Source organism: Crocuta crocuta, unplaced genomic scaffold (assembly GCF_008692635.1).
Source record: "Crocuta crocuta isolate KB4526 unplaced genomic scaffold, BGI_CrCroc_1.0 scaffold369, whole genome shotgun sequence".
Classification (NCBI taxonomy): domain Eukaryota; kingdom Metazoa; phylum Chordata; class Mammalia; order Carnivora; family Hyaenidae; genus Crocuta; species Crocuta crocuta.
This window is the reverse complement of record NW_027529441.1, coordinates 5720012-5747391: the sequence shown is the minus strand read 5'-3', so window position 1 is coordinate 5747391 and position 27380 is coordinate 5720012. Positions and strand designations below refer to the sequence as shown.

Below are 27380 nucleotides of genomic sequence, written 5' to 3'. Positions count from 1 at the left end.
TGACTCAGTGAGTACATTCGCAATGTTGTGTAACTACCACCTCTGTCTAGTTACAAAAATTTCCATCACTCCAAACTAAAATCTTGTACTGTTTACATTACTTGTTAATGTGTGTTTTATTTTTAATATAAAAAAATCCTTCTATAATGTACTGCAATCAAATGTTAGTCTTACTTACTCCCAAGTAACTATTTTCTGTTGCTTTGTTTCCCTTCTGCTCCTTTTAATCAAGAATTATACTTTGATTCTATTTTATATGTGCTCCGGTCATTCCAACCTAACTCTCCTTAAAGGCAAAAATAAATTTCTATCATCGTCCACATTTTAGTTGCAGGATATCTCATGCAGCAACTTAATTTCAGTTAAAGTCTAAAATATTTTATAATTTATGTCTATGTGTAGGTATGTTCTACCTCATTCATTTCATTTTTTGTTTCTTGTCTCTCTCATGTCAACAAATCATGAATTAATTCCATCTTTTCAGTGCCGCTGTTTTGTGTCACTTCCCTTAGCGGTGCCAAGAACAGAGCAAGACTGATGTGAGAGCAGCTTTGCTAGGCTTATAAATTATATGAGCACCCTTTATGCAGAGTGTCCAACCCTGAGAATCATAAATCAGTTTAATAGAATGCTTTTTTTTTTTCATGGAAGGAATTTCTTCGTAATTCTTCAGAACTGCTTTGGTAGTATCAATTCTGTTTTTGCCTTATATGAAATTTTGATGATTTTTAACTTGAGCACAGAGAATGAAATCCAAAGATAATTAGCAGTTCAGAATCCTACAAAAAATAAAGTTCATAGTGCCTTCTATAGATGTGATTCCTAAAAGTGATTGTTCCGCTACATGAAAATAGTTATTGCTAATGGTTCTTCTAAAAAAGATATCTCTGTCCTCGATACAAAGGAAACATACTGTTGGAAATGAAATAATCATCTTATTAAAAAAACATGGTGCGTTTTTGTGCTTCAGTATGCCTTGCTTTGAGAAAATATGATTTATGTCTGTATCATAGTCTTTGCTGTCTAAAATTGAAATAACATGTTAGTTCAAATTTGAGTAATATTTAGGTAAATTTGGGTTGTCTAAAGCATGGATTTGTATTGTGTCAAGGCATACTTCAACTACAACAACAACAAGAAGTTTCTCGTGAGTGAAAGCAATTACAACCATTGATGGGGCACATGCTGTGTACCAACTATATAAGTGTATTACCTCGAGTATATAAGTGTATATATAAGTATGTACCCAAGTATATAAGTATATTACCTCATATAATTTTCACAATAACTTTATAAGATTAACACTGTCATTTGTTTCCTTTGTACAGATGTGAGTATAATGTTCAAAAAGAGTTAAGTAAATTGCCTAACATCACACACATTGTATATAGCAGAGCTCCAACTTCAAAGTCTATGCCTTAAACTACTACATTATGGTTTGATAACCCTGAGGGCTACCTACAGAATTATACTGATCCTAAGTGCTGCATTTTAGCTGAAAAGAGAGAGAAGAGTCTGTGGTAGTTAGCTTCTCCATTCATTTGGTTCTTTATCCTCATGTTGAAGCCATGATTCCATTTGGCTTACTGTTTCTCACAGTCTGGAGGTCATGATGCTGGCCCTTCAGATCTAGGCGCTGGCCATTGCCTTGCTTAGAATACTCCCATGGTGAAGTCCAATTTTGAATTCTAGGAAATTTGTATTCAAATTTTAAGGAATTCTAATTTCTTTTATTAAGTCTTTGGTCAGATGTCACTCTCTAATTGAGTTGAACTCTGACTACTCTGTTTTGTTTTGTTTTGTTTTGTTTTGTTTGCAATTGCATCCCAAAATTCCTGATGTACTCTATTTTATTTCCATAGCACTCATACTCTATTCTGATTTACTCTACTTTATTTCCATAGTGCTCATTCCCTCCTAATGTGGCATTTACTTCACTTTATGATATTTCTTATGTACCTGACTCCCCCTGCAAGTTACAAGACCCAAAAGAACAGGTATCTTTGTTTTGCTCACTGATATAGATCAGGAATAAGGGTGGGCACACAGTAAGCACTCAATGGTTGGACAAATTGGAGAGGCCATTCCTCCACAACTTACATGGTCATTGTGAGTGAAACTGGAGTGGTGTCCCTGTATTTATATAGTGGTTCATTTTTTAATATAATTTCTACAGGGGTTTTCCATAGAGCAACGAGGAGAGAAGTCAAATCTTGGTGAAAAGGGCTGTGTGTGTGTGTGTGTGTGTGTGTCTGTCTGTCTGTCTTCTGTGTCTGTGTGTCTGTATGTGTTTCTAGTTAAATATATGAACAGTGTGACTGAGTACAAATTTATTCCTAAGATGTAGGCATGTGGGCTAAAAATGAGTGTGACTGTGTGTTTAATTGTTGGAAACTCAACAAAATACGGGAAGGAAACCTATCTAAAACTCAAGACTCCGGAAAGTCACCACCCATTCTCCTTAATCAACAGAACAGAACCATGTTTCCTCAGACAAGTCCCTCAGCACACATTTGTCTTTGTAGCATTATTGTAAACATGTCTGTAAAATGATGTCTCTTTGTAATGTAAACCTGCTCTAAAAACTTCAGGCATTCTTGAAGTTTTGTGGGGTTTTTTTCCCCCTTGCCTTTCTTTTCTCTATTCTCTATTCTATTTTTCATTACCTTTTATTCTATTTATAACAATATGTGTGAAACTAAAGAAAAATTAGAAGCTACATGTAACAAAAAGAAAAACCATAATCCTATCACACAAAAATCATCACTGGTTTAATATTTTCATACATATTCCTACAGGCTTTTTGGCCATATCTGTGTATATAATAATAAAACCTGGGAAAATACAAGTATTGCTCTCTAATCTACCATATCATGTAATATCCTGAATTCTTTTTTAAAATGGCATTAAATCTGGGGCACCTGGGTGGCTCAGTCAGTTGAGCATCCGACTTCAGCTCAGGTCACGATCTCACGGTTTGTTAGTTCAAGCCCCATCTTGGGCTCTGTGCTGACAGCTCAGAGCCTGGAGCCTGCTTTGGATTCTGTGTCTCCCTCTCTCTCAGCTCCTTCCCTGCTCACACTCTGTCTCTTGCTCAAAAATAAACATAAGTTTTTTTTTTTTTCAAATGGCATTAAATCTCCTACATCAAAAAAAGAGGAATGGAAAGGATTTTAACATAATTTCTCTTCTAGTCAAAGATTAGTGCTTTTGGGGTCAAACTGTATGTATTGTGGGAGAAAAGTCTCAGAAATATGAAAGTGACACTCTAGATTGCGTAATTGCAATATTTACAATGAGAGATTCCTTTTGGCAACTCAGAGCAGACACAGGATTTTTCCCCACCTCAGTCATCTTGTTTGGACAGTTTAAAGTGGGGGTTCCTTCAAGGTTCCAGGAATTCTTTAAAGATATGATTGCAGTAAATTTCCTGTAATAAAGTAACTTAAATGAACTACAGGGAGGCTGTTAAACTTGATGCCAAAACTAAATCTTTTCATAATTTATCTGGATAGCGATAAAGAGTAGGAATCCATGATTTAACAGAAGTCCATACCAGGTGTGTATTCATACATCCATAGAGAGGGTTGTCGAAGAAGGAATCTGAATGAGAATGTAGCTTGTTGATGGAATGTTTATGGATTCCACAGGCTGGACTAGGTGCCTTTCTGGTGCACTAGGTGTGAAGCACCCTCTGTTAACCTCCGTGGCACTCATGGCATTTATCACAATGGAGCAAAATTACATGATCTTGTTTGCCTCTTCCACCAAACTGTTACCCCCCTGATGACTGAGGCTGGGAATAGTGAGATAAATCATTGACCATGACTGCCATCTTTAGATTAGTTACTATGTCCAGGCATGTGTGTTTTGCATATATTATTTGAAGACTCACTTGAACTCTATGAAATACTGTCTTATTTTACAGATGGTAACTGAGGCTCAAGAAGTAGGGTCAGTAACATAGTGTCATGCAATTATTATGGAGAAGAACTATAATGCTCTCAGGGTTCATCTTTGAGTCAAGCCAACATGGAGTCTGTTGAAGTGATTTATGAATGAATGAATAAAAGAAAGGAAGGAAGAAAGAAAGAAGGAAAGAAAGGAAAGAAAGAAAAGCGATACTTAAGGCTATTTAACAATTTACTAAGTAAAATATAAATTCATAGGGACAATTAGAAAACAAATATTTTTGTTGTTGTTCCTAGAGGTTATATTAGCCTGCAAACACACAAAGAAGACCATATCCTCCAGATTAGAGTGGAAGAAACTGGGACGGAGTATCTCCTTGATCTACTATCAGCAGTCTCTTAAAGGTAAGAAGCTGTAGACTTGATGAGGTGAGAGCAAGAGAACACCAAGTGCAGCCTAGATTCTTTAATTTACAAATAAAAACAGGACACTATTGGGACTACATCAAAATAAAAAGTTTCTTCAATGAAGGAGACAATTAACAAAATTAAAAGGCAACCTATGAAATGGAGAATGTGGGGGGGTTATCATTTTATGTTTTATTATTTTATTTAATTTTTTCATCATGATAACTATACTCTTTAATCCTTATCCCATATTTCCCCCATTCCCCTACCCATCTCCCCTCTGGTAACCATCAGTTTATTCTCTATAATTAAAAGTCTATCCCTTGGTTTGTCTCTGTTTTTTTTTTTTTCCTGTGCTCATTTGTTTCTTAAATTCCACTTATGAGTGAAATCATATGGCATTAGTCTTTCTCTGACTGATTTATTTCTTTTAGCATAATAGCCTCTAGCTCTATCCATGTTATTGTGAATGGCAAGATTTCATTCTTTTTATGGCCGAATAATATTCCATTTTGTATATATACCTCATCTTCTTTATCCGTACATCTATCAATGGACACTTGGGCCACTTCCATAATTTGGCTGTTGTAAATAACGCTGCAATAAGCATAGGGGTGAATGTTATCTCTTTGTCTTAGAATTTTTGTATCTTTTGTGTAAATGCCCAGTGGTACGATTCCTGGACCGTATGGTAGTTCTATTTTTAATTTTTGAGGAACTTCCATACAGTTTTCCACAATAACTGCACCAGTTTGCATCCCTACCAGCAGTGCACAAGTGTTCCTTTTCTCTACAACTTCACCAACACTTGTTGTTTCTTCTGTTTTTGATGTTAGCCATCTGACTGGTGTGAGGTGGTATCTCATTGTAGTTTGGATTTGCATTTCCCTGATGATACATGTTGTTGAGCATCTTTTCATGTGTCTGTTGGCCATCAGTATATATCTTCTTTAGAGAAATGTCTGTTCATGTCTTCTGACCATTTTTATTTTTTTATTTTTTATTTTTTTTTTTATGTTTTATTTCTTTCTAGGAGAGAGAGAGACAGCGTGAGCAGGGGAGGGTCAGAGAGAGAGGGAGTCACAGACTCTGAAACAGGCTCCAGGCTCTGAGCTGGCAGTCAGCACAGAGCCCGGCGCGGGGCTCGAACCCACGAACTGTGAGATCATGACCTAAGCGAAAGTCGGATGCTTAACCGACTAAGCCCCAGGCGCCCCTTCTGACCATTTTTAAATTGGATTATTTGTTTTGGGGTATTGAGTTGTATTGGTTCTTTATATATTTTGAATACTAACCCTTTAGCAAATATATCATTTGCAAATAAATATCTTTTTCCATTTCACAGGTTGCCTTTTAATTTTGTTAATTGCCTCCTTCATTGAAGAAACTTTTTATTTTGATGTAGTCGCAATAGTTTATTTTTGCTTTTATTTCTCTTGCCTCAGGAGATCTCTCTAGAAAAATATTGCTGTGGCTGCGGTCAGAAAGATTATGGCTTGTGCTCTCTTTGAGGATTTTTATGGTTTCAGGCCTCACATTTAGGTCTTTAATCCATTTTGATTTTATTTTTGTGTGTAGTGAAAGAGAATATGTTTTGTAAGTATGAGATGAAGCCAACAATGACTGAGACCTAGAACACAACACCCTAAAAACAGGACAGAGAACAGAAGAAGGTGAACTCCATGGAGACCCTGGACCCTTAATGTCTTAGCTCATTGGTAAAGGATGTAAAATGCAATTGTTATTGCTGGTGCAGTAGATTAGACTCTTGAGAAAAAAGGAACAAGAGATGGTATGGAAGTGAGATGGAGGGTCACTGCTCAGTTGTAATCATGTTACCCTATTTCTATATCACTATCTAGAAAGCAAGGCCATCACTGAGAAGACTAACGAGTCAAGACTTAGACTTCTGGTGAGGAGGGCGGGTAGAGGATAAATACAACTACCTTTAACTAGGGCTTTATTTTTAATTTGTTATACATTTCTTTCCACTTCCTGTTTTTCCTGTTGAATATGTAATGAGCTTTTAAAGTATTGATTATATTAGATGAAATGCTAAAATACTTTACCTCAAAATAATTCAGTGCTCAGAAGTAAAAATAGAATAAAAATGAAGTGACTTGAGGAAGGTAGTTGCATTATTCTTAACATCATTGTCTTCTTTTTCCAAAAGGTGATTTTAAACATCGAGCTGAGATGATAGATTTCAGTATACGGATCAAAAATGTTACAAGACATGATGCTGGGAAATATCGTTGTGAAATTAGTTCCCCATCAAAGAAAGGCCAAAACCTGGAAGAAAATACGATCATTCTGGAAGTACTAGGTATGATGTGCTTGTATCTCTGGGATTACTGTTCCTCACCCTCATCCCCATCACCCAGCCCTGGGGCAATGAGGCAACCTGGGTCTCCAGTCAGGAAAGTTCTAGAAATTACCACCTTTCCTTCAAAATCTTGACTATATCTCCTTTCACCTTGTTTGCTGCTGAAATTTTACTTTTACTAATTTGTCTGACAAAACCTCTTCTCGTTTAAGATTAAGGTAAATCTTAACGGCTCTATCCTGTACATAAGAGCATTTCCCCTAAGAATTTAATTTTCAGAACCTTTCAGTATATGTGGCATATCTCTTACCATGCAAAATTCTATCACATAGGATGATGGAAAAGCAATAAAACAAAAGAGTAGGCCAGAGAAAGAGTTAGAAGTTATTTGATAAAGAGGGGAAATGACCATTTACTGTCCAGCTAGTTGTGCTAGCCTCTTTTACATATGTAATTTTACTTAATCTTCATAACAGATGAGAAATTAGAAGCTAAATGATTTTCCCAAGTCTACGGAGCCATTAAGTGTCTGGACCAGGATTTGGATCCTGGTGGAGTTGACTCCAAAGCCAATATATTTAGTTAGTATGAGAATCATTGATAGATACTAATAGCTCACAATGACAGTTGGTGTAGAAACATGATCTTTTCTTCTCCATAGATGTTAATATAAACTGTTGATCACAGAGTCAAATAACTCCTCTTCCTTTTTCCATAATTAACCCAGGGTCTTTCTAAAATACTAATGATGCACTAGTATAGTAGAAATTTAATTCAGAAAACCTTTCAGGAGATTCAGCTGGTACATTAGTCTTCCATTGCTATATAACAAATGGTCACAAACCTAGCAGCTTAAAACACCACCTACTTATGAGCTCACAGTTCTGTAGATCAGAAGTCCAGGAGACAAGGCTGTGCTCTCTGCCTACAGTATCATAAGGATGAAATCACGGAGTCAGCTGGGCTGAGTTCTTGTCTGGAGGCTCTGGGGTAATGTCCACTGTCAAGCTCACTATTGTTGGCAGATTTCAGTTCCTGTGGCTGTGCAACTGAAGTCTCCCTCCCATGCTGGCTAGGAGCTGGGGGCCACACTCGGCTCCTGGAGGCACCGCATTCCTCGCCACGTGGCCCTCTCCACCTACAGTCCACCAAAAGCACATTGAATCCTTCCTGGGCTTTGAATCTCTGACTTTCCCTTCTGTGACCGACCAGAGAAAATGACTTCTCAAGGGGTCACGTGGTTAGATCAGACCCATCTATATAATCTCCCTATTTTAAAAGATAATAGGTTTGGGACCTTAGTTACATCTCCACAATCTCTTCAAAGTAGTAACCTAGATTAGTATTTATGGTCTAGAATCAGGTCTAGAAATGGCATATTTCTATGCCACTTTTCCCAGATGCCATTGGCCCGAATTCATGCATATGATTCCATCTGGCTGCAAGGGGCCTGGCAAACATGGTCTGGCTGAAGAAAGGAAGATGGATCTCTTGAACAAGTAGCCAGTCTCTCTCATAGGTGTCCAATAAACCCATCTCTACCTGGCTGTTAAAATCCTTGCTTCGTGGGGCACCTGGGTGACTTAGTCGGTCGAGCATCCGACTTTCGCTTGGGTCATGGTCTCGCGGTTCGTGGGTTCGAGTCCCGCGTCGGGCTCTGTGCTGACTGCCAGCTCGGAGCCTGGAGCCTGTTTCGGAGTCTGTGACTCCCTCTCTCTCTGGCCCTCCCCTGCTCATGCTGTCTCTCTCTCTCTCTCTCCTAGAAATAAATAAAAATATTTAAAAAAAAAAAATCCTTGCCTCGCTTATAAATAACCAGTGCCCTTTGATTTCATCCTTCAGTGGCTCCAGCAGTGCCATCGTGTAACGTGCCCAGCTCTGCTCTGAGTGGAACTGTGGTAGAGCTGCGATGTCAAGAAAAAGAAGGGAATCCAGCTGCTGAGTATACGTGGTTTAAAGATGGTGTCCCTTTGTTAGAGAATCCGAAACTTGGCTTCCAAAGCACCAACAGCTCATATACGGTGGATTCAAAATCTGGGACTCTGGTAAGGTCATGTCACGCATTGGCCTAGTAGCTGTCTTGTGTTTAGAGAAGAAAAATGATTAGAACTGAAANGAACCACTGCTTGGGGGGGGGGGGCAGCAGGAAGGATGGCCCATGCCCAGGGAAGTGATGGAAAAGGACATGGGAAGTCAATACAGAGAACTAAAAATAATACTTTTAGCAAATGTCAAAAGATTCGTTCCTTCAATCTGCAAGCACACCGTAACATTTAAATACTCGATCCTCTGGTAAATAATAAAGCATATTGTTGGATGTGGCTCCTTGACTCTAGCCCTTGCAGCGTCAGCGGGCCCCGTCAGCAGGTCCGATGAATTTTACACTGAGAACTTGGGCAGAAAACCTGCTGTCACACTTTGCTATATTTACTTTTCAAATTTATTTTTTCTCAGAGCAGGTGATAAAAGCCCCAAGGTGAGTTTGAAATGATATAGACTCACCTCCCCCACTTAGCCTCAACCCTTGAAATATCTTGTGATGTCAAAGGGATGCACCAGGGCAGGACAGGGACGGGTTATTTCGTGAGAAATAAGCAGCAGAGACTCCATTGGATGGATGATTATGACTTCCTTTCAATTATTAGTCATGCGCTAGTAAATCATTTATGGTTTTATTCTGACTTACTGTTAATACTTACCCTTGGCCTTGTATTCCTGGTGAATATTTTTACAGTCTGGCTTAGGGGACAGTGAGAAATGATTTCATAAAGTGAAGTACACGAGGAGAAGCTTTCTGTCCCATCGTGTTGAGGGATACATAAAAAAGGGCGATGCAGGTAGCGGGTGAAGAAAAGTGAGAGAGAAAAGGGAGTTCATGGATCAAAAGCCTGGCTGCTGTTAGGAGCATGGATTGCATGAGGATCTAAGACAACGAGGACGTGTTCCTTAGAGACTCGTGCCTGTCACGGATGCAGCAACAGTGACCACAGCAGTACTGAGCTTGTGACAGGAGGGCAGTGAAAGAATGATTCTGAGTACCCNTCTCCCTTCCTCTCTCCCTTCCTTCCTTCCTTTCAGAAATTCACTAAGGAAATAAATCTACTAATAACAGTTATGAAGCCTATAACACCAAAGTCTCACCTTTAAATTTTTTTGGCAGAGAGTAGAAGGAGCAAAGGTTAGACCTTTATCTTTTCAGAATTTTCAAGAATCCCACAACTGAGAGAATTTGTAACCCTCTGAACTACACTGATTACAGTCTTCCTAGGCCCTAAGCTACTTCCTGGTAGTAGTTCTGGCCCTTTAGCAGAAGTGTTGATTGTTTGCTGCTGCTGTGAACTCACTTGTGGCTGAGAAAACTGCATGAGTCCTTTCAGACCAAGGAGGCCTTCCTTTCCAAGTGATGTGTCCTAGGAATTAGGAATACCGACAAAACGTTGTATGACCATGTGCTATAAACTTCAAAAAATGCCCACTGCCTTCTTACCACACCACTTCCAAATTATCACAAAACAAAGACACTTCCCCATATATACTTATGTCCTTCTCTGTCAAAATAAACAGGAAGCCTAGCTACTTGCCCCTTGAAGTCATGGCAGATTTTTGAATTCATGGTAAAGGTATAAAGTCCTAGGTCACAAAAAAGGAAAGACCAACTTAGTGCGAAAATTCAATTCAAGGGACGTGGTTACTTTAGGAGTCTACTTAGAGATTTATTGCTTAAAATATATGTTTATTTTCCTTCCACAAATAGCAATTTAACACTGTTTCAAAACTAGACAGTGGGGAATATTCCTGTGAAGCCTATAATTCTGTCGGACGTCGCAGGTGTAGCGGGAAGCGAATGCAAGTAGGTAAGCATGAGATATTGGGAAGAACAGTGGTTCGCAGTCAGTGCACACAAGTGCTGAGGGAGAGGAAGCAGCAAGGGGTAGATGAGGCTGAGCGACTGGAAAGATAAACCAGAGGGAGTGTTTAAAATTCGCTTGGACGTAATGTGTTGCCAAAAGCAAACATTCTGTTCTTAGTTCATCTCTCAAACAAGCCAAGAATGTTTTGCATTATACTTTTCAAGTTCTTTAATTGTTCAGCTAATTTCTTTAAAAATATGCTTGTCTAGGCAGTCTTCTTTCAAACGAACGCTGTGAGTGTTAAAAATTGCTCAGGGTCAAAGATTCGGTATGGGGTTGGATTTCCAGCTCTGTCGCTTCCTAGCTCCATATTCTTGCGCAAATTATTTAGCCTCAGCCTCCCCCGAATGGACGTAGGAAAACGCTGTCTTCATAGGGTTATTATGAAGGGTCAACTAATCAGTATTTGAGGGGGTGCCTGGCTGGCTCAGTCGGTAGAGCGAGTGACTCTTGATCTCGGGTTCATGAGTTCAAGTCCCGTGCTGGGAACAGAGCTTACTTAAAAAAGAAACAAAAAACAAAACTCAGTGTTTGAAAGGGTTAGAATAGCACTGGCATGTTGTTGGCTATTTTGGTTGTTATTATCAGGTTATTATTGGTAATTTTTTTCAATCCCCTAAAATAAAGTGCTTTACTGATCACAGAGTAGGATCTCAAGGCAAACCATAAGAGACTCTTACAGAGAACAAACTGAGAGTTCCTGGAGTGGAGGGAGGAGGGATGGGCTACATGGGTGATGGGCATTAAGGAGGGCACTTGGGATGTACACGGGGTGTTATATGTAAGTGATGAATCACTACATTCTACTCCTGAAACCATTATTACACTGTACGTTAACTAATTTGGATTTAAATTTTAAAAAAAGAAAAGAAAAAAAGACATTTGAATGTAGTTATGAATCCCTATTTGCTATAAAACATACCTGCCATATATTTCACAACATGAGCTTCTTAGAATCAATAAAATTAGTTCTCAGGAATCTTTTCAGATTATATGAGTTCCAGAGGAGATATTTATTTTCATTTTGTTTTGAATAATTTGGTTCAGTTCTCCCTTTGTGAAGGTCCTGTGTTTTGCAAATGGGTGTGTAATGGAGAGGGGTAGCTAGAGATGGCTCCTGCAGGGTGAAGGTCACTCACCTGTGGGGTGAAAGGTCACTCAGGAGGGCTGCACCCTGAAGCTGAGTACCCACAGCTCCCTTGGCTCAGGAGTTTGTCTTCACCTTTGTGAGGTCGCTTTTGCAGTGTGCTCAGAGATATGCAGATACATGCACACGAATTTGTGTTGTTTATGTACAGTTAACCTCTTGGTGTTATCTTTTAAAGAAAATACAATCTTGTTAGACTTCAGGATACCCTAAAGTATAAGATACTCAATAGTGTATTCTAATTTCCACAAGTGTCTTTTTGAAATTCAGAGATACATATTATCCACCAAATTCAAAACATAAGTGTTTGCCTAAAATATCGGAAAGCATCCATCTTGGGGTGGCTGGGTGGCCCAGTCCGTTAAGTGTCCCACTTCAGCCCAGGTCATGATCTGGTGGTTTGTGAGTTCAAGCCTTGCGTAGGGCTCTGTGCTGACAGCTCAGAGCCTGGAGCCTGCTTCAGATTCTGTGTTTCCCTCTCTCTCTCTGCCCCTGCCCCACTCATGCTCTCTGTCTCTCTCTCAAAAATAAAAATAAACATTAAAAAATTTTTTAAAAAAAGATGAAAGTCTCCCTCTTAGTCCCGCTTTGGAGTTATCATTAGAAAAATTTATCAGAACATGTTTAAAATTAGTGCATTAGTACAGCGTTTCCCTAACTTCATTCATTCACATATTTTCCTCATGGGTTTGTTTTTTTTTTACCATAACCTTATACCCCCTGCACTATTACTATTTTAGTGTTTTGCTTTACGTGGTCCTGTTTAATTTCACTGCCTAATATAGTCTCACCTTAAATAATATCTGTGAAGTCATGGTTTTAACATACTAGTTAATGTTTTTTCTTGGCCTGGAGTAAATAAATACATAATAGATGAGATTTAGTAGTTTGTGTTTCGCTAGTATCACCACTTCAATTTGACTAGGATTTTCACACTATCTCCTCTTTCTGGTATAACTTAGCTTATAAGTTAAAATTAGTTTGTTTAATGCTCATTGATCCTAGGTGTTACATGCCTTTGGTTTGGAATTAACATCTTTTTTTTTTTTAATGTTTTTATTTATTTCTGAGGGAGAGAGAGAGACAGCGTGAGCAGTGGAGGGTCAGAGAGAGAAGACACAGAGTCCGAAGACAGGCTCCCGGCTCTGAGCTAGCTCTCAGTACAGAGCCTGATGCGGGGCTTGAACCCACGAACCGTGAGATCATGACCTGAGCCGAAGTCGGACGCTCAACCGACTGAGCCACCCAGGAGCCCCTGGAATTTATATCTTTTGAAATACATGAGAATTCATGAAATCACACGTCAAGGGTTTTTTTGTAAGCCATCACTAATAACTTGTAACCCCAAACAGAAGCTCTTCTAAACTGTTAACTGTTCTAAAGAAGCTCTTTTTGAAGTTCAGAAAGAAGGTAAATCATGGATCTGGTGACTGTTCCCAGGCCGTAAAACTCAAGACCTCCACTCACACGTAGGATGTTAACAGCTTGGCTCCTTTCCTTTCAGTTAGAATAACGATACCTTCCTTTCATAGTGGACTTTTTTTTTTCCCCCAAAGAAAGAACACCATAGGTTTGTGTGTGTGACATTTTCTCGTTAGTGAGGGATAAGGCGCCTTTAGAACTTGCTCACTGTCTCCTGGGAGGTGGCAAATGGCATGAGACCAACGCACCTCTAACTTACAAGAGTCCGTCCATTTCACTAAAAAAGGTAAAACAAAATTTATACTGTGTCTTACAGGATAAGACATTAGTTGTTGTTAGATGTCAAGTTCACTGTCAAACCGCAAGACAGATTTTTGTCAGATAATAACCTTGAGGTTGAAACCTTCAGAGATACCACCTTCTTTGACTACTACAAAGAAAATAGTAGGTATAGTTTGGTTCTAAGGAGTTTCATTTAGTTATCAATTTGCCTTAAATTATGACTATTGTGGATTTTTTCCCCTATTAATTTCATTTTGTCTTAGGTTATCAATATTGTAGGGTGCCTGGGTGGCTCAATCAGTTAAGCGTCCAACTTCAGCTCGGGTCATGATCTCACAGTTTGTGAGTCTGAGCACCGTGTCAGGTTCTGTGCTGAAAGTGTAGAGCCTGCTTGGGATACTCTCTCTCCCTCTCTTTCTGCCCCTCCCCCACTTGCACTTTCTCTAAATAAACTTAAAAAAAGATTATGAATATTTTGGATATTCCCTCTCTGCTAATTTTATAAAGACTATTTTGTTTTCAAAGAGTTTTAATTTTTTTTTTTTAAAGGGATGGGGAGAGAGACAGGAGAGAGAAAATTCCAACCAGGCTCTGCACTGTTAACACAGAGCCTGACCCTGGGCTCGAACCCATGAACCATGAGATCATGACCTGAGCCAATATCAAGAGTCAGATGCTTAACTGACTGAGCCACCCAGGCACCCCTCGACTATTTTTTTAAGTAAATAAATAATTGGATCTTATTGACCTTTGAATACTCCAGCAAAAATGAACTGAGTTTATTATTTTTAAAAATCTTTTTAGTGGGGGAGGGCAGAGAAAGAGAGGGAGACACAAAATTTGAAGCAGGCTCCAGGTTCTGAGCTGTCAGCACAAAGCCCAACGTGGAGCTCGAACTCATGAACCGTGAGATCACAACCTGAGTTGAAGTCAGATGCTTAACCAGCTGAGCCACCCAAGTGCTCCTGAGTTGTTGTTGTTGTTGTTAAGATTTTACTTTTAAGTAATCTCTACACCCAACATGGTGCTTGAACTTACAACCCTGAGATCGAGTCACATGCTTTACCAGTTGTGCCAGCTAGGTGACCCTAAAAATGAATGGAGTTTTATACCAAACAATAATTAATGTTTTCTACTCTGGTCAAATTACTCAGCCTTTCAAAAGAAAGACATATCCAGTTTTCTTTCTCCAAAAAAAAAAAAAAATCAGCTAACAGGGGCACCTGGGTGGCTTAGTCAGTTAAGTGCCTGGCTTTGGCTCAGGTCATGATCTCATGGTCCGTGGATTTGAGCCCCACATCAGGCTTTGTGCTGACAGCTCAGAGCCTGGAGCCTGCTTTGGATTTTGTCTCCTGCTCTCTCTGCCCCTCCCTCGCTCATGGGCTGTCTGTCTGTCTCTCTCTCAAAAATAAACAAACATTAAAAAAAATCAGTTAACATTTAAGGTATATGAGAAAATTAATAACACTTGGTATTAGAAAAAAAAATTTGTAGGGTGCTTGAGTGGCTCAATTGGTTAAGCGTCTGACTTTGGCTCAGGTGATCTCATGGTTAGTGAGTTCAAGCCCCACATTGGGCTCTGTGCCGACAGCTCAGAGCCTGGAGCCTGCTTCGGATTCTGTGCCTCCCTCTCTCTCTGCCCCTCCACTGCTTACCCTCTGTCTCTCTCCCTCTCTCTCTCTCTCTCTCTCTCTCTCTCCAAAATAAAGAAAAATTAAAAAAATTTTTGAGACCAGAAAGTTTTATGATAAGCATATTCACTTAAATAATATTTCTTTTAAACAATCTTTCCCAAAAGTTGTGATGCTTTTAAATATCTAAAATTACTGTTGAGGAAATGCTACCTAAAATTTTCTCCAAGTTATTGAATCATATGCTAATTAATACTTGCTTTTAAATTTTTTTAATGTTTTTTTTTTTTATTTCTGAGAGAGAGAGACAGCGTGAGCAGGGGAGGGTCAGAGAGAGAGGGAGACACAGAATCCGAAGTAGCCTCCAGGCTCTGAGCTAGCTGTCAGCACAGAGCCTGACGCAGGGCTTGAACCCAAGAACTGTGAGATCATGACCTGAGCCAAAGTCGGACGCTTAACTGACTGAGCCACCCAGGCGCCCCAATACTTGCTTTTAAAAACAAGAACTCTTTGAGAAATTGTTCCTTTAAAAAGTATAGGTAATTTACAATGTGTTTTCACTTATAAGTGGAACAAGAGAAACAGAGAACAAACTGGGACAGGAGAAGGGGAAAAATAGTGGGAGAGAGGGAGGGAGGCAAACTATGAGAGACTCTTGAATGCTGAGAACAAGGAGGGCACTTGTTGCGATGAGAACTGGGTGTTATATGGAAACCAACTTGATAATAAACTATAAAAGAAAAAAAGTATAGGGAATTTACATATTAATCAATACACAGGTAGTATCCAAATGACAGAAGAGTGTGGCTTATGAAATCCTTGTGGATCATTAATATGATCCAAATTAAATATTTTGATGGATTCACACATAGTTGGATCCCATACCCAGAGGGTGTAATAGATCCCTTTACATGAAGGGGTGTGTGTAATAGCCTCTTCCGTAGTTCTTTCCCTAAAAAAATCATAATCATCATTTTATTAATTGCTTGAATGAGGATATTTTTGAGGTAGCCCCCAATTACATAAATATGAATCTTGAAAGGTTAATAATCTAATTCTTGGACAACAGAATCAGTATCTGAAAAAAACCTCGCGTTGGTAACATGGTAGTAATTTCAAAGTGAGGTCCAAACAATCCAGTTGTATTAGGTTAGAGGGAAGATGACTTAATAACAACAGGAAAAGTCTTGGGGAGTTTAGTTCATTTTAAACCTAATGGGATGACAGCTTAATGGCATATATGTATGTGGGTGTGTATGTGTGTATATGGACACACACACAAGCCTGATTAGATTCAAGAAAGGTGCTACTGACTCTTCGTTTCATAGAGTCACACAGTTTTCTTTGGAGCTGAATGAGTTTTCCATGATTGGTGAAATTGGCACAGATGATGATGTAGAATTTTAAGTAGAATTTGGGGGTATATGGTGGTAGAATACTTGAACTCGCTGAACTTTGAAGGTCATTTCCAATGTGATATTTCATCTTTTGAAGTATTACCTCTCCAAATGAATGCAAGATAATAGACCATACATGTTATTTCTGAATCACTGAATTTCTTTAAATTTAAGATTTTTGCAAAACTTAATTCTTTTTTTTTAAAGTTTATTTATTTTGAGAGAGGGAGTGTGTGCGCAAGAGGGGCAGAGAGAGAAGAGAGAGAATCCCAAGCAGGCCTTTCACAGAGCCTGACATGGGGCTCAATCCCACAAACAGTGAAATCATGATCTGAGCCGAAATGAAGAACCAGCTGCTTAACCGACTGACTCACCCAGGTGCCCCTCAAAAATTAATTCTGTTAATATTTTCAAGCAACTTTGAACCTTGTCCTGGAAGTGAATCAATTGAACAGGCTTCAACAGCATGAAACTATNCCGACTGACTCACCCAGGTGCCCCTCAAAAATTAATTCTGTTAATATTTTCAAGCAACTTTGAACCTTGTCCTGGAAGTGAAATCAATTGAACAGGCTTCAACACCATGAAACTATGGTTTCATAGATATCAAGGGGAGCTTTTTTGAATGTTTTTCAATTTAATAGCTGCATCTGTCTTGTCTGTTTGACCCAAATTCATGCATGGTTTGTTTTGCTTTCCAGATAACCTCAACATAAGTGGCATCATAGCAGCTGTAGTAGGTGTGGTCTTAGTGATTTCTGTGTGTGGCCTTGGTGTGTGCTATGCTCAGAGGAATGGCTACTTTTCAAGTAAGTGGATTTCACCCTTCTTTGCTAGACAACTTCCGGTGGATGTAGTTTTTTTATGAGACACTGTTTCTCCCGATTAGTTCTAACGAACTCTAGAGACTAGTTTTCATTGGTTTTTCTGCAGAAGGAACTATCCAAGAGGACATGTAGGTGAGTTATGAAGCACTTTGGCAAACAGAGACAAAACGCAGGGCTGCCTCACTGAAACATCCAGGACATACCACAGAATGTGAGAGGCGCCCTGGAGGGGCATAATGCCGCAGTACTTACTGGGAGATAGTCAATGTCCGTGGATTTCTAGTATGTTTATATGTATTTAAGATCCCTTTGAGTTAGGAATTACATAGCTCAAGATGTAAGCCGATTTCCAGTTTTATCATAAGAAGTTTCAGTGAAATATTTTATCAGCATAGAACAGTGGAATGTTGAATGTCAAGTTTAGCACCCCTGTATATACGAGAGAACTGTTCAATAAAAACAAGAAACCTATAGTATTTACAGTTGCTTCTGATCAAAGTTTTAATTTATTTTTAAATGTTCATTAATTTTGAGAGGGAGAATATATGCCCGAGTGGGGGAGGGGCACGGAGAGAGACAGTCTGGTAGGTTCCCCACTGTCAGCGCAGAGCCCGGTATAGGGCTTGATCTCAGGAACCGTGAGGTCATGACCTGGGCCAAAATCAAGAGTTGGATATTTAACCATTTATTGAGCCTTCCAGGCGCCCCACATAGTTTTTAATTCTTCAAGTTTAGACTTTTTATAACTCCAGCTCCCCATTTGATGATAAAATAGGTTTGAGATAAATGATTATAAGTTANGTGCTGACAGCTCAGAGCCTGGAGCCTGCTTCAGATTCTGTGTCTCCCTCTCTCTCTGACCCTCCCCTGCTCACACTGTCTCTCTCTGTCATAAATAAATAAAAACATTTTAAAAATTAAAAAATAAAATAAAATAAATTATCTGAGAGCTCAAAAGCTGCAGAACTCCATCATGTGCATTGGGAATAGTGTACGAAGCAGTTTTTTAACAGAATAATAAATTTATAGCATAAGCAAGTTTTAGAGCCACTGTTTTACAGTGAACATTAATTTTAGAATTGAGGTTTAAAAAACATTTTATAGTAACATAAAACTTAACCTATAAATAGATACTAAGTGTCATAAGATGTTTCCATGAGCATTGTTTCAAGAATGCTCCCTATAATTAAGAATAGCTGCTCTGTGAATTAATAGCTCTTTTCCTTAGCACTTCTAATCTTAGTCTAGTGTAAATGTAACTTCCTGAATGGGATCCAGCTGAGTCCCCCTGCTGGTCACCAGTGAAAGTACAGACAGATACGATTGCTCCAGAATTCTGGTCATCTTGATCTCTGCTTGTAATGAGTACCTGTCTGAGTATTTTTATTGAAGACTTGGTAAATACATTTTTCTTATAACAATTAATTAAAGATTCGACTTGGGTATTAGGAATTCATTAGTGAAGAATATTACTCCAACCTATCCAAGAGGGTCATTTTCTTAAACTTGCTTGCATTTCAGTTACGAGTTGGCAAACTATGACCTGTGAACCATACCTGGCCTGCCACCTGGTTTTCTGTGGCCCGCAAGCTAAAAATGGTTTTTACAAATGAATATTTGCAATCTGTTTGATAGTAAGGAACACTAGCTTTGAATCCCAATTAAGAGAAATGTTATTCCCCCCAAAGAAGAATTCTAGTCTTCCAATAAATAGACCTATACTTAAGACTGATTATTATATGTTGAATCTTATGAATAAAAATTTTTGGAAACTTGTTCTCTCTTATTATATAAGTACCTACCTAATATCCTCAATTTTACCTATTGGCCCACAAAGCTTGAATATTTGCCTCGTGGCCTTTTACAAAAAATATTTGCCAACCTGGATTTAGAAAATATAGATATAACAAGAGAGGATCAAGATGAGAAAAAGAAATTAAGTCTAAAATTTATATTAATATATTAATGTATATTATGTTAATATATTAATATGTTAGTCTGCATCATATCATATTAACTCTTGCATTAATGATATACACTTATTCTTTTGTAGAAGAGACCTCGTTCCAGTAAGTATACTTTCTTTAATGCATGTCTTTCCCCCATCTTAACTAATTTTCTGTTAACCATCTGTTTGAAGTCAAACACGAAAAGCTGGGCTATCTGTGTAGGTTTTATCCTCTGGGAAGTGACTCGTTTATCAGAAAATACATCCCACCTCATGCCTCATGCCTATCTGTCAATGTTGTTCAATTACCTAGAGAAGAAATGTAGTCAGTAATTCAACCCTGTAGTTTCCCATAGTACTGCTTTGGAAAATGTATTTGCTGTGTTTTGCTAAATTAAAAATTTTCAAATAAATTTTTATTTAACACAATTTTCACATTTAATTGAATACTTACGTTGTGCCCAACACTGTCCTAGGGAATGGCAATATGGCAGTGAACAAAACAGACCAAATAACTCTCTGCCTCATGGAGCTTACATTGAAACAGATGGAAAATAATCACAAATGTAAACTTTGCAGTATGTCAGATTGTCACAGTATTGTGGTGAAAACTAAAGTAAGAGAATGCACAGGGTGGGAGTGGAGATTGTCCCTTAGGGTGGTTAGGGAAGGGCCTCATGGATGAAGTGATGTTTGAGTAAAAGAGCAGAAAGAGTAAATCATGCAGATACCCATGAGAAGAACATTCAAGCAGAGGCAAAAGAACAAATGGAAAGGTCTGGAGGCCAGGTTTGTCTGTAGTATCTGAGGCATATTGAAGGGACTGGTGTGGCTGAAACAGAGTGAGGACAATGGAGAGACGGGATGCACCAAAGTAATGGAGCCCAGATCACATGGAGCCCCTCTAGGCAGTTGTGAGGAGTTTGACTTTGATTCTGAGTAAGATGGGAAGTCATTGGAAGGTTTTGAATGGGGGAGCAGTATCCTGTTACTTAATTCTTAGAGGCTCACATTAGTTGCTCTGTTAGGAAGAAACTGTAAGGTGACAAAGAGTAGAGGAAGCAGGGAGAGAGGTTAGGAAAACTACTCAGTAATCTAGCCAAGAGAAAATGATGGCTGGTTCCAAACCGATGCTGTTGGAGATGTTGAGAAATGATAGGATTCTGCATATATTTTAAACACTTTACTGATTGGTTAGAAGAGATCCCCAAGTTTATGCGCACTTGATTTGTGACTGTCCTTTCTGTGTACATGGAAATGGCAGACCCAACCCAGATCTATGGGCATTCCCCTCTACTCTCAGCTGCGTGGCTTCAGATTCTTGATCATCTTTTAAGTCGTTTTGAAGACTTAGCTGCCTTTGATTTCCTGTTCCCAGACTTCCTACTGAACCCTGGTCTCTCTCTCTAGTAATATCCTAGTACAAGTCCGAAATGACCTCCAAGTTATCAGGGATAGCAGTAGCAAAGGAGGAGTGTTCAGAAAACAGGGTTGCCTGATGATATAGCCACCCCACACCCCACCCTAGGCAATTGTAAGGACTTCTACTTTTATTGAAGAAGGTAGAAAGTAATTGGAGATATTTGAGCAAAGGAAAGCATCATCTTCTACAAGGGGAAAGGTTGGGATTGCAATGGCGAGAAGGTAATTCTTTTCTTCAATCGCACTGCCTTTGTTAACGCATGTAGGAATCCAGGAGGCAATATCTTTACTCCTAGATACATCTTTGCAATTTGTCAAATCCATCGCCCTCAAAATTTTGTGATCATGAATTGGAGGTTATATTAATTTGCTAGGGCTGACGTAATGAAGTGCCACAGACTGAGTGGCTTAAACAGAAATTTATTTTCTAACACTTCTAGAGGCTAGAGATCCAGATCAAGGTGACAGCAAGGTTGGTTCCTCCTGGGGACGAGGAGGAAAGGATCTGTTTTAGACCCCTCTCTCCTTGGCTTATAGCTAGTCCTCTCTCTGTCTTCACATTGTCTTCCTTCTGCTTGTGTTTGTATCCAAGCTAACTCTTCCTATAAGGCCAGCAGCTATACTGGGTTAGGGCCCACCCTAATGACCTCATTTGAATTTAATTGTCATTTTAAAGAGACTGTCTCCAAATACAGTCACATTTTGAGGTACTGGTAGTTGAGACTTTAGCATGAATTTTTTAGGGATACAGTTCAGCCTATTACAGATGACTGGAGCCCTAGTTACTGTGTAAAGCTTTCTTTCCATAAGAGAAAGTCAATTTTGATGATAATGATCAAGCTTTCAAAATGCTAAAATGTTAAAAAAAAATGGTAAGTTAAAAGGGAGTAAGTTTCTGTTTGCATATTCTACAGAAATCTTTAGTCCTAGGGCTACAATGAGATACCTAGGGTTTCACGGGCCGACACCTTGCTGCATGGCTTTCTCTGTGAAGTTTGTCTATAAATAGAAGAAATTCGGTTAGGGTTCCTGGCATTTTTTTTTAACATTGTCTTTTGTATTCTACAAACAGGAGATGCAGTTCTACATCTAAAGCCACCACAATGAGTGAAAATGTGAGTATTTTTAAAGCATATTTATAGATCAGATGTGTTTGGGAAATAGGGGTGGGAAATGAAGTCATTGTACAGGAGTGACGGATTCTGACTTTCTATATACTTTGTGCTCGTGTCTACTACTGGTCTTTAGAGGGACCTGAGTACGTGTTAGCTTCCATCCTCCATCTAGGACGGTCTGGTAAAGTTGCCCGGCATTTGGAGACTAATGGGGCTTTGCTGTATCATTATTTTCTTCCATGATGTTTGCTATTATTAGTCAACCTCCTGAGCATCATTAAGTCTGGCATTATCAGCTCCATTTCCTAGATGAGAAAATCTAGACACAAGTTCTCACAGGATTACAGTGGTAGAGCTGGGTTCAGGTACCCTGATTCTTGTCAGCCTGAGCAGATGGCTTCCAGATCTGTGATTCCAGGACTCTTTGGTTTTTCAGAGAACTTGGAAATTTTAGGGATGTGGAATGTCCTCTGCTAATGCTGAAAGGAACATTTTAGAAACCCTGAGGACATGCAATAATTATCTAACTCAGGTGGTGTAGGCAACAGAATTCGGACACTTTCGCATCTGCGAGTACTACAGCGAAGCAGTAAATACCGTCATTACTCAGATTTTGTAGCTCTTTGGATAGATATTCGACCTTCTGGATTATTTTCAGGCATGTGGGAAGGAAGGACGGTTTCCAATGTTTTTAGTAGTCTAAGCACTTTCTTGAGAAACGGAGCACGGGTTTTCTGAACTCCGTGGCACTCTGTGGCAGGGATCCTCTTAGATACCCTGTTTGTAGAGCTTGGGGTAGGCAGTGGACACCGGTCTTTTAAACTATAAGTGATTCTCATGGGTATGAACTTTATGACCCACTTACGGCTCCATGGATTTTTTTTTTCCTGTCAAAATCTGATTCTCTAAAATTGTCTACTCCAAACTCTACCACAGAAGTCACTTTACTTTGTAGTTTACTACACCAAAATCATATTATTCTTTCATTAGTAGATAAGCAACATGTAACTCCATATTTATAGAAAGCAATATGTAACTCCTACAGTGTACAGAAAATACTCCTTAAATGTGGAGTAAAATAATCTCATCCTACCAAACAGTAAGAGATACCTTGTGGGGCTCCTGGGTGCCTCACTTGGTTAAGCGTCCGACTTCAGATCTCATGGTTCATGGGTTCGAGCCCCGCTGACAGCTCGGATCCTGGAGCCTGCTTGGGACTCTAGGTCTCCCTCTTTCTCTGCCCCTGCCCTGCTCATGCTCTGTCTCTCTCAAAAATAAAATAAACATTAAAAAAATTTTTTTTAAAAAAAGATACTTTATGGCAGAGTCAGAAGAGCAAAAACCTTTAAATTTTCATTACCCTCCTCTCAGTTGCCCTCCTGCACGGAGGAGTCGAGCCTCCAGTTGGGGCTTTGCCCTAGAGCAGAATTTCTCAGTGTTGGCATTACTGACAATTTCTTATAATTCTTATATTGTAATTTCTTCTTTTTTTAAAGTTTTATTTATTTTGTGACAGAGAAGAGAGAGAATGCGAGCAGGGGAGGGGCAAAGAGAGGGAGAAAGAGAATCCCAAGCAGGTTCTGCTCTGTCAGCACAGAGCCCGACGTGAGTTCAAGCCCGGCTTGAACTCATGACTGTGAGATGACCTGAGCCAAAATCAAGAGTTGGACGCCTAGCTGACTGAGCCACCCAGGTGTCCCATTATATTAGTAATTTCTTATGTAAATTCTTATATAACGAAGTCTTACAATTTTGCACAATTCTTTGTGGGGGGGGCGTACTGTGCATTGTAGAATGGTTAGTAGCACCCCAGCCTCCATCCTGTCAACGCCAGGGGTACACCCCTAAGCAAATAGGACTTTTCTTGCTCTAACTCCCACTTTTACTTCCTTACTCTTGAGGCAAAGTTTGAAAGACCTGGTCTCCTAGTATTTACTTAATTCCCCGTAAAACAGAGTTGCTGGTTTGTACCTATAAGATTCTCACAGTGCATGTAGCTTTATACTCATAAAATGTATTTATTTCTTTAAATGAGTGAATACATTAAACTTGTTTCTTTCTTTTCCTAGGATTTCAAGCATACAAAATCTTTTATAATTTAAATGAATTCCACCTTTGAGATACATCAAAACCACAGTTGTTGTTACATATGCTATTCAGATTTAAAACTCAGCTTTGTCTTACTTTTGCAAGGAGGTACATGAGGAGATTCAATTGGTATTTCATTCTAATTTTTATGATCGTTAAATTACTTGAAATTGTCATTTTAAACCAATAGTTCTGTCAGCACCTAAATAAAGTACAGTCTGGTTTCTTGTGTCTGGACAAAGTTAAAAGAATCACAATACTTTGTAGTATTCTGGGGTATATGAAATGTTAAATGCCCTAACTTCTAGAGAAAGTGACTAAGATACATGATACTGATTGTGAAATTAGTCCACAGAGCGTGAAAATATAAATGGCGTCCACCCTCTGTGCAAGAGTCTGATTTAGAAGGTTCAGGAAATCGCGACAGATGCAGAAGGAACCTCTGGTCTTATTTCTACCAGAATCCTCTTTTCTCCCCTAATACAATTTTTATTCCACTGCTCATTTATCACTAATCTATTCACAGAAGGGAGGTAGCAGGAGTGGGTCTTATTCCCAGGGATTTGCACTTGGTATTTAGTTTTATTTCTGAGAACCAAAAACAACATGAAGAAAAATACCTAATGATCAGAGCTCACTCACCTGGTGTGTGTCATTGATTTCTTCATTAAATAGAACTGAGTGTCAAACACAAGCCGAAATGTCTTATTTCGCTTGAGTTGCTTGTTGCTATTTCCTTCTCCTAAGACCCCTTTGAAGAGGATCAGTGACCTTGACATCAGACCTCGCCACTGGACCCCACACACAACCTTGTGGGTACCTTTCTCTGCATGATGGGGACTTCAGACTTGTCTCTGATAATCATGCAGTGAAATTCTGGGCTGGACTAAGTCCCTTGCTGGCCAGTCCTGCTTACTGAAGAGCCAGGGATATAGAGAGGAGAAGGGGTTGTCTGGCAAATGGAGTGAAAAATCGGTCCAGTCATCTGGTTTCTCCACAGATTAATCATAAAGGTGTCCAAGCTCGTGTTACAAAGGGAAAATTCCAATGATCGATGTAATCATAAGAGTAATTAGGCTGTGTTAAAAGGCATAATCATCTGTAACTTATTGTGATTTTTCAGTTACTATTGAAAATAAAATATCTAGGCAAATCTGGATGAAAAGCTGATTCACAAACTTTGACAACTTTGAACATGGGTAAGCTGCTTTTAAAGGAATCCATTTTTCTTCCTCAATAGACAAAGCAAATCCCAGGGTTCATTGGGCAAACAAATGGCTTAAGCACTAGCGTGTACCTGGATACCACAGCAGGTCACTGTTCCGATGCCCGTTGTCAGACTGTGCCTTGCCCCCCACTTGTCTGTGGCATTGGATGCTTCTCACCAGACTCCTCCCAATATTTCCTATAAAGGGCCAGATAGTATTTTAAGCCACACTGGTTTTATGGTGCCTGTTACAACCACACCACACAACTCTGCCTTTGTAGCACAAAAGCAGCCGTAGACAATAAGAAATGGCATGTATGTGTTCCAACAAAACTTTATTTACAAAAACAGCAGGCACAGATAGGATTTGGCCCACGTGCATAGTTTCCCAACTCCTGGTGGTGAATCAGAGAAAAACATCTATCTGTAAGCTTTTGCAAAAGAAAATTAAGCTAAATGTTGCCCATGCTTTGATTTGCTTTGGTATGAGGAATGCTTTCGTGTTGCATTGCCACAGGCCCAAGAGTGTGTGTGAGTCTCAGAGACGGCTCCTCGGGCATAACTACCATCACCCAAGATCAAGTTCTTCAGTTTAAAGGACACAGATTCAGATTGTGAGGGAAAATATATAGTGCCTTAGCTTTACTAACAGATGAAAGTTGCTGAGCCATTTGGCTAGAGGATTCATCTTATAAAGTGTTAACGTACAACACTCTCATTGAGTCAAATATGTATTATACGTTATCTTAATATATTGTATGTAGCTAAGTAAAAGTCATTGTGTACAGAATGCTTGCTCCCACACAAAGGACATAATGTTGAGCACTCATTTTCCATTTATTAAAAGTATATCCACCTATATCTGGATGTGTGTTTCCATTTGCTTTTGAGGGACTTCAACATTAACATTCATAGAGCATTTTATGTTCCTGCAGTGAAATTGTGTTTTATAGGGATGAGGGCTCTAAAATCTCTAATAGCAAGTTTTGCTTTGTTTTAATTGTTGTTGCTATTGTAACTAGATCTAATTTATTTTTAGTTAGGGGTTTAACCTAACTAAATCTGGAACAATTGATTGTTTTTTCGTATAACTTTGCAAAGAATTTCCTTCATCTCATGAGTGGTTTTGTTTGATTAAAGTCTATGTTAATAAAAATAGCTGAACTTGTTCAACTTTTTAGGCCCATTTAACCGGTGCAAGGGAAAAGCCATCCACCTATTGTTCAATAAAACCCGGGGAAACTACACCCTATTACCATCTGTAGCTACAAGGTTAGCTCTTTAGCTGCTTAAGATTAGAATCTCATCTTTCATTTGGGTGCCTGCCAACCTCCCAAATACTGGGAAAAAAAATACCCTGCAAATAAAAAGTCAGAACTATTAAACATTTTACACATGTCGGGTGGGGTGGATGGACATGAGGGTATATGCAATCTCATTCATCTCAAGAGTATTATAAAGCGGGTCATGTGGTCCTTTGCAGACAAGGAAACAGTCTCAGAGTCAGTCCACCAAGTTCACAAAGGGAAGTGAGGGCTCAGGGTCTAACCGACCCAAGTCCATCTGGTCCAGGATGTTTCACACAAGATGTTTTTTTCTCTTGCCCCCAACATACTTTCTTTTAAATTCTTACTTCTCTCACGCCACACCTTCCCTTCACTCTTAGTAACCTGGGGCTAGTTCACCCCTCCCCAGTCTCACAGCTTCTAACATTTTTCTGTCTTGCCTATCCCCAAATTTTGCAAACCTCAAATTGTAAGTGCCTGACAAAAAGGAAACAGCTATTTGAGCAGGGTGAAAGAGGTGGCAAAAGATATCAAGGAAGACAGCAGGAGAAATGATGAAGGACTTTCTCCATGTTCTTAGGGCAAGGATGTATAAATTTTCCAGTCAAGTAGGGTCATCAAAAGTATTGATTCAGCCTTCTTACCAGTGTCTGAGTGAGGTCAAACNAAAAAAAAAAAAAAGACTGTCCCACTGGGATGGGGAACAGAGGGGAGTTTGGAAGAGGTGGAGTTGAAACAGACCTCCCACTTAGGTAATCTGTACAACAGGAAGACCTCCTAGCCAACAGAGGCCCCCAGGAATTTATACATGCAGCCCCTAACCAGAGAGAGCTAGATTTATAGGCTCTGCTAAACTAAGGGCAGCAGCAGAGAACTAGTTAACAGTCAAAAACAAAAAAATCCTACATTAAATAGATTCAAGTAAGTAAAAATTGCCTGGAACAGAAGTCTTCTTTGGTTATTATTAAAGGTAACACTAAAGAGGCACCTGGGTGGCTCAGTTGTTTAAGTGTCTGACTCTTGATTTCTGCTCAGGTCATGATCTCACGGTT

The 27380-nt window shown here is 39.2% G+C and overlaps 1 protein-coding gene across 1 annotated transcript in view; it reads left to right on the top strand.

Moving 5' to 3' along the window:
* JAM2 (junctional adhesion molecule 2) overlaps positions 1-25903 on the top strand; it is a 70803-nt gene extending 44900 nt beyond the window's left edge. The window contains exons 5-12 of the mRNA XM_077760200.1: positions 4209-4316; positions 6493-6645; positions 8488-8690; positions 10400-10499; positions 17137-17244; positions 19316-19331; positions 21705-21747; positions 23817-25903. Of these exons, the coding sequence (XP_077616326.1) occupies positions 4209-4316; positions 6493-6645; positions 8488-8690; positions 10400-10499; positions 17137-17244; positions 19316-19331; positions 21705-21747; positions 23817-23849 (764 nt within the window). The 3' untranslated portion in view covers positions 23850-25903. The remainder of the gene's footprint in view (positions 1-4208; positions 4317-6492; positions 6646-8487; positions 8691-10399; positions 10500-17136; positions 17245-19315; positions 19332-21704; positions 21748-23816) is intronic.
* Positions 25904-27380: the final 1477 nt, after the last annotated feature.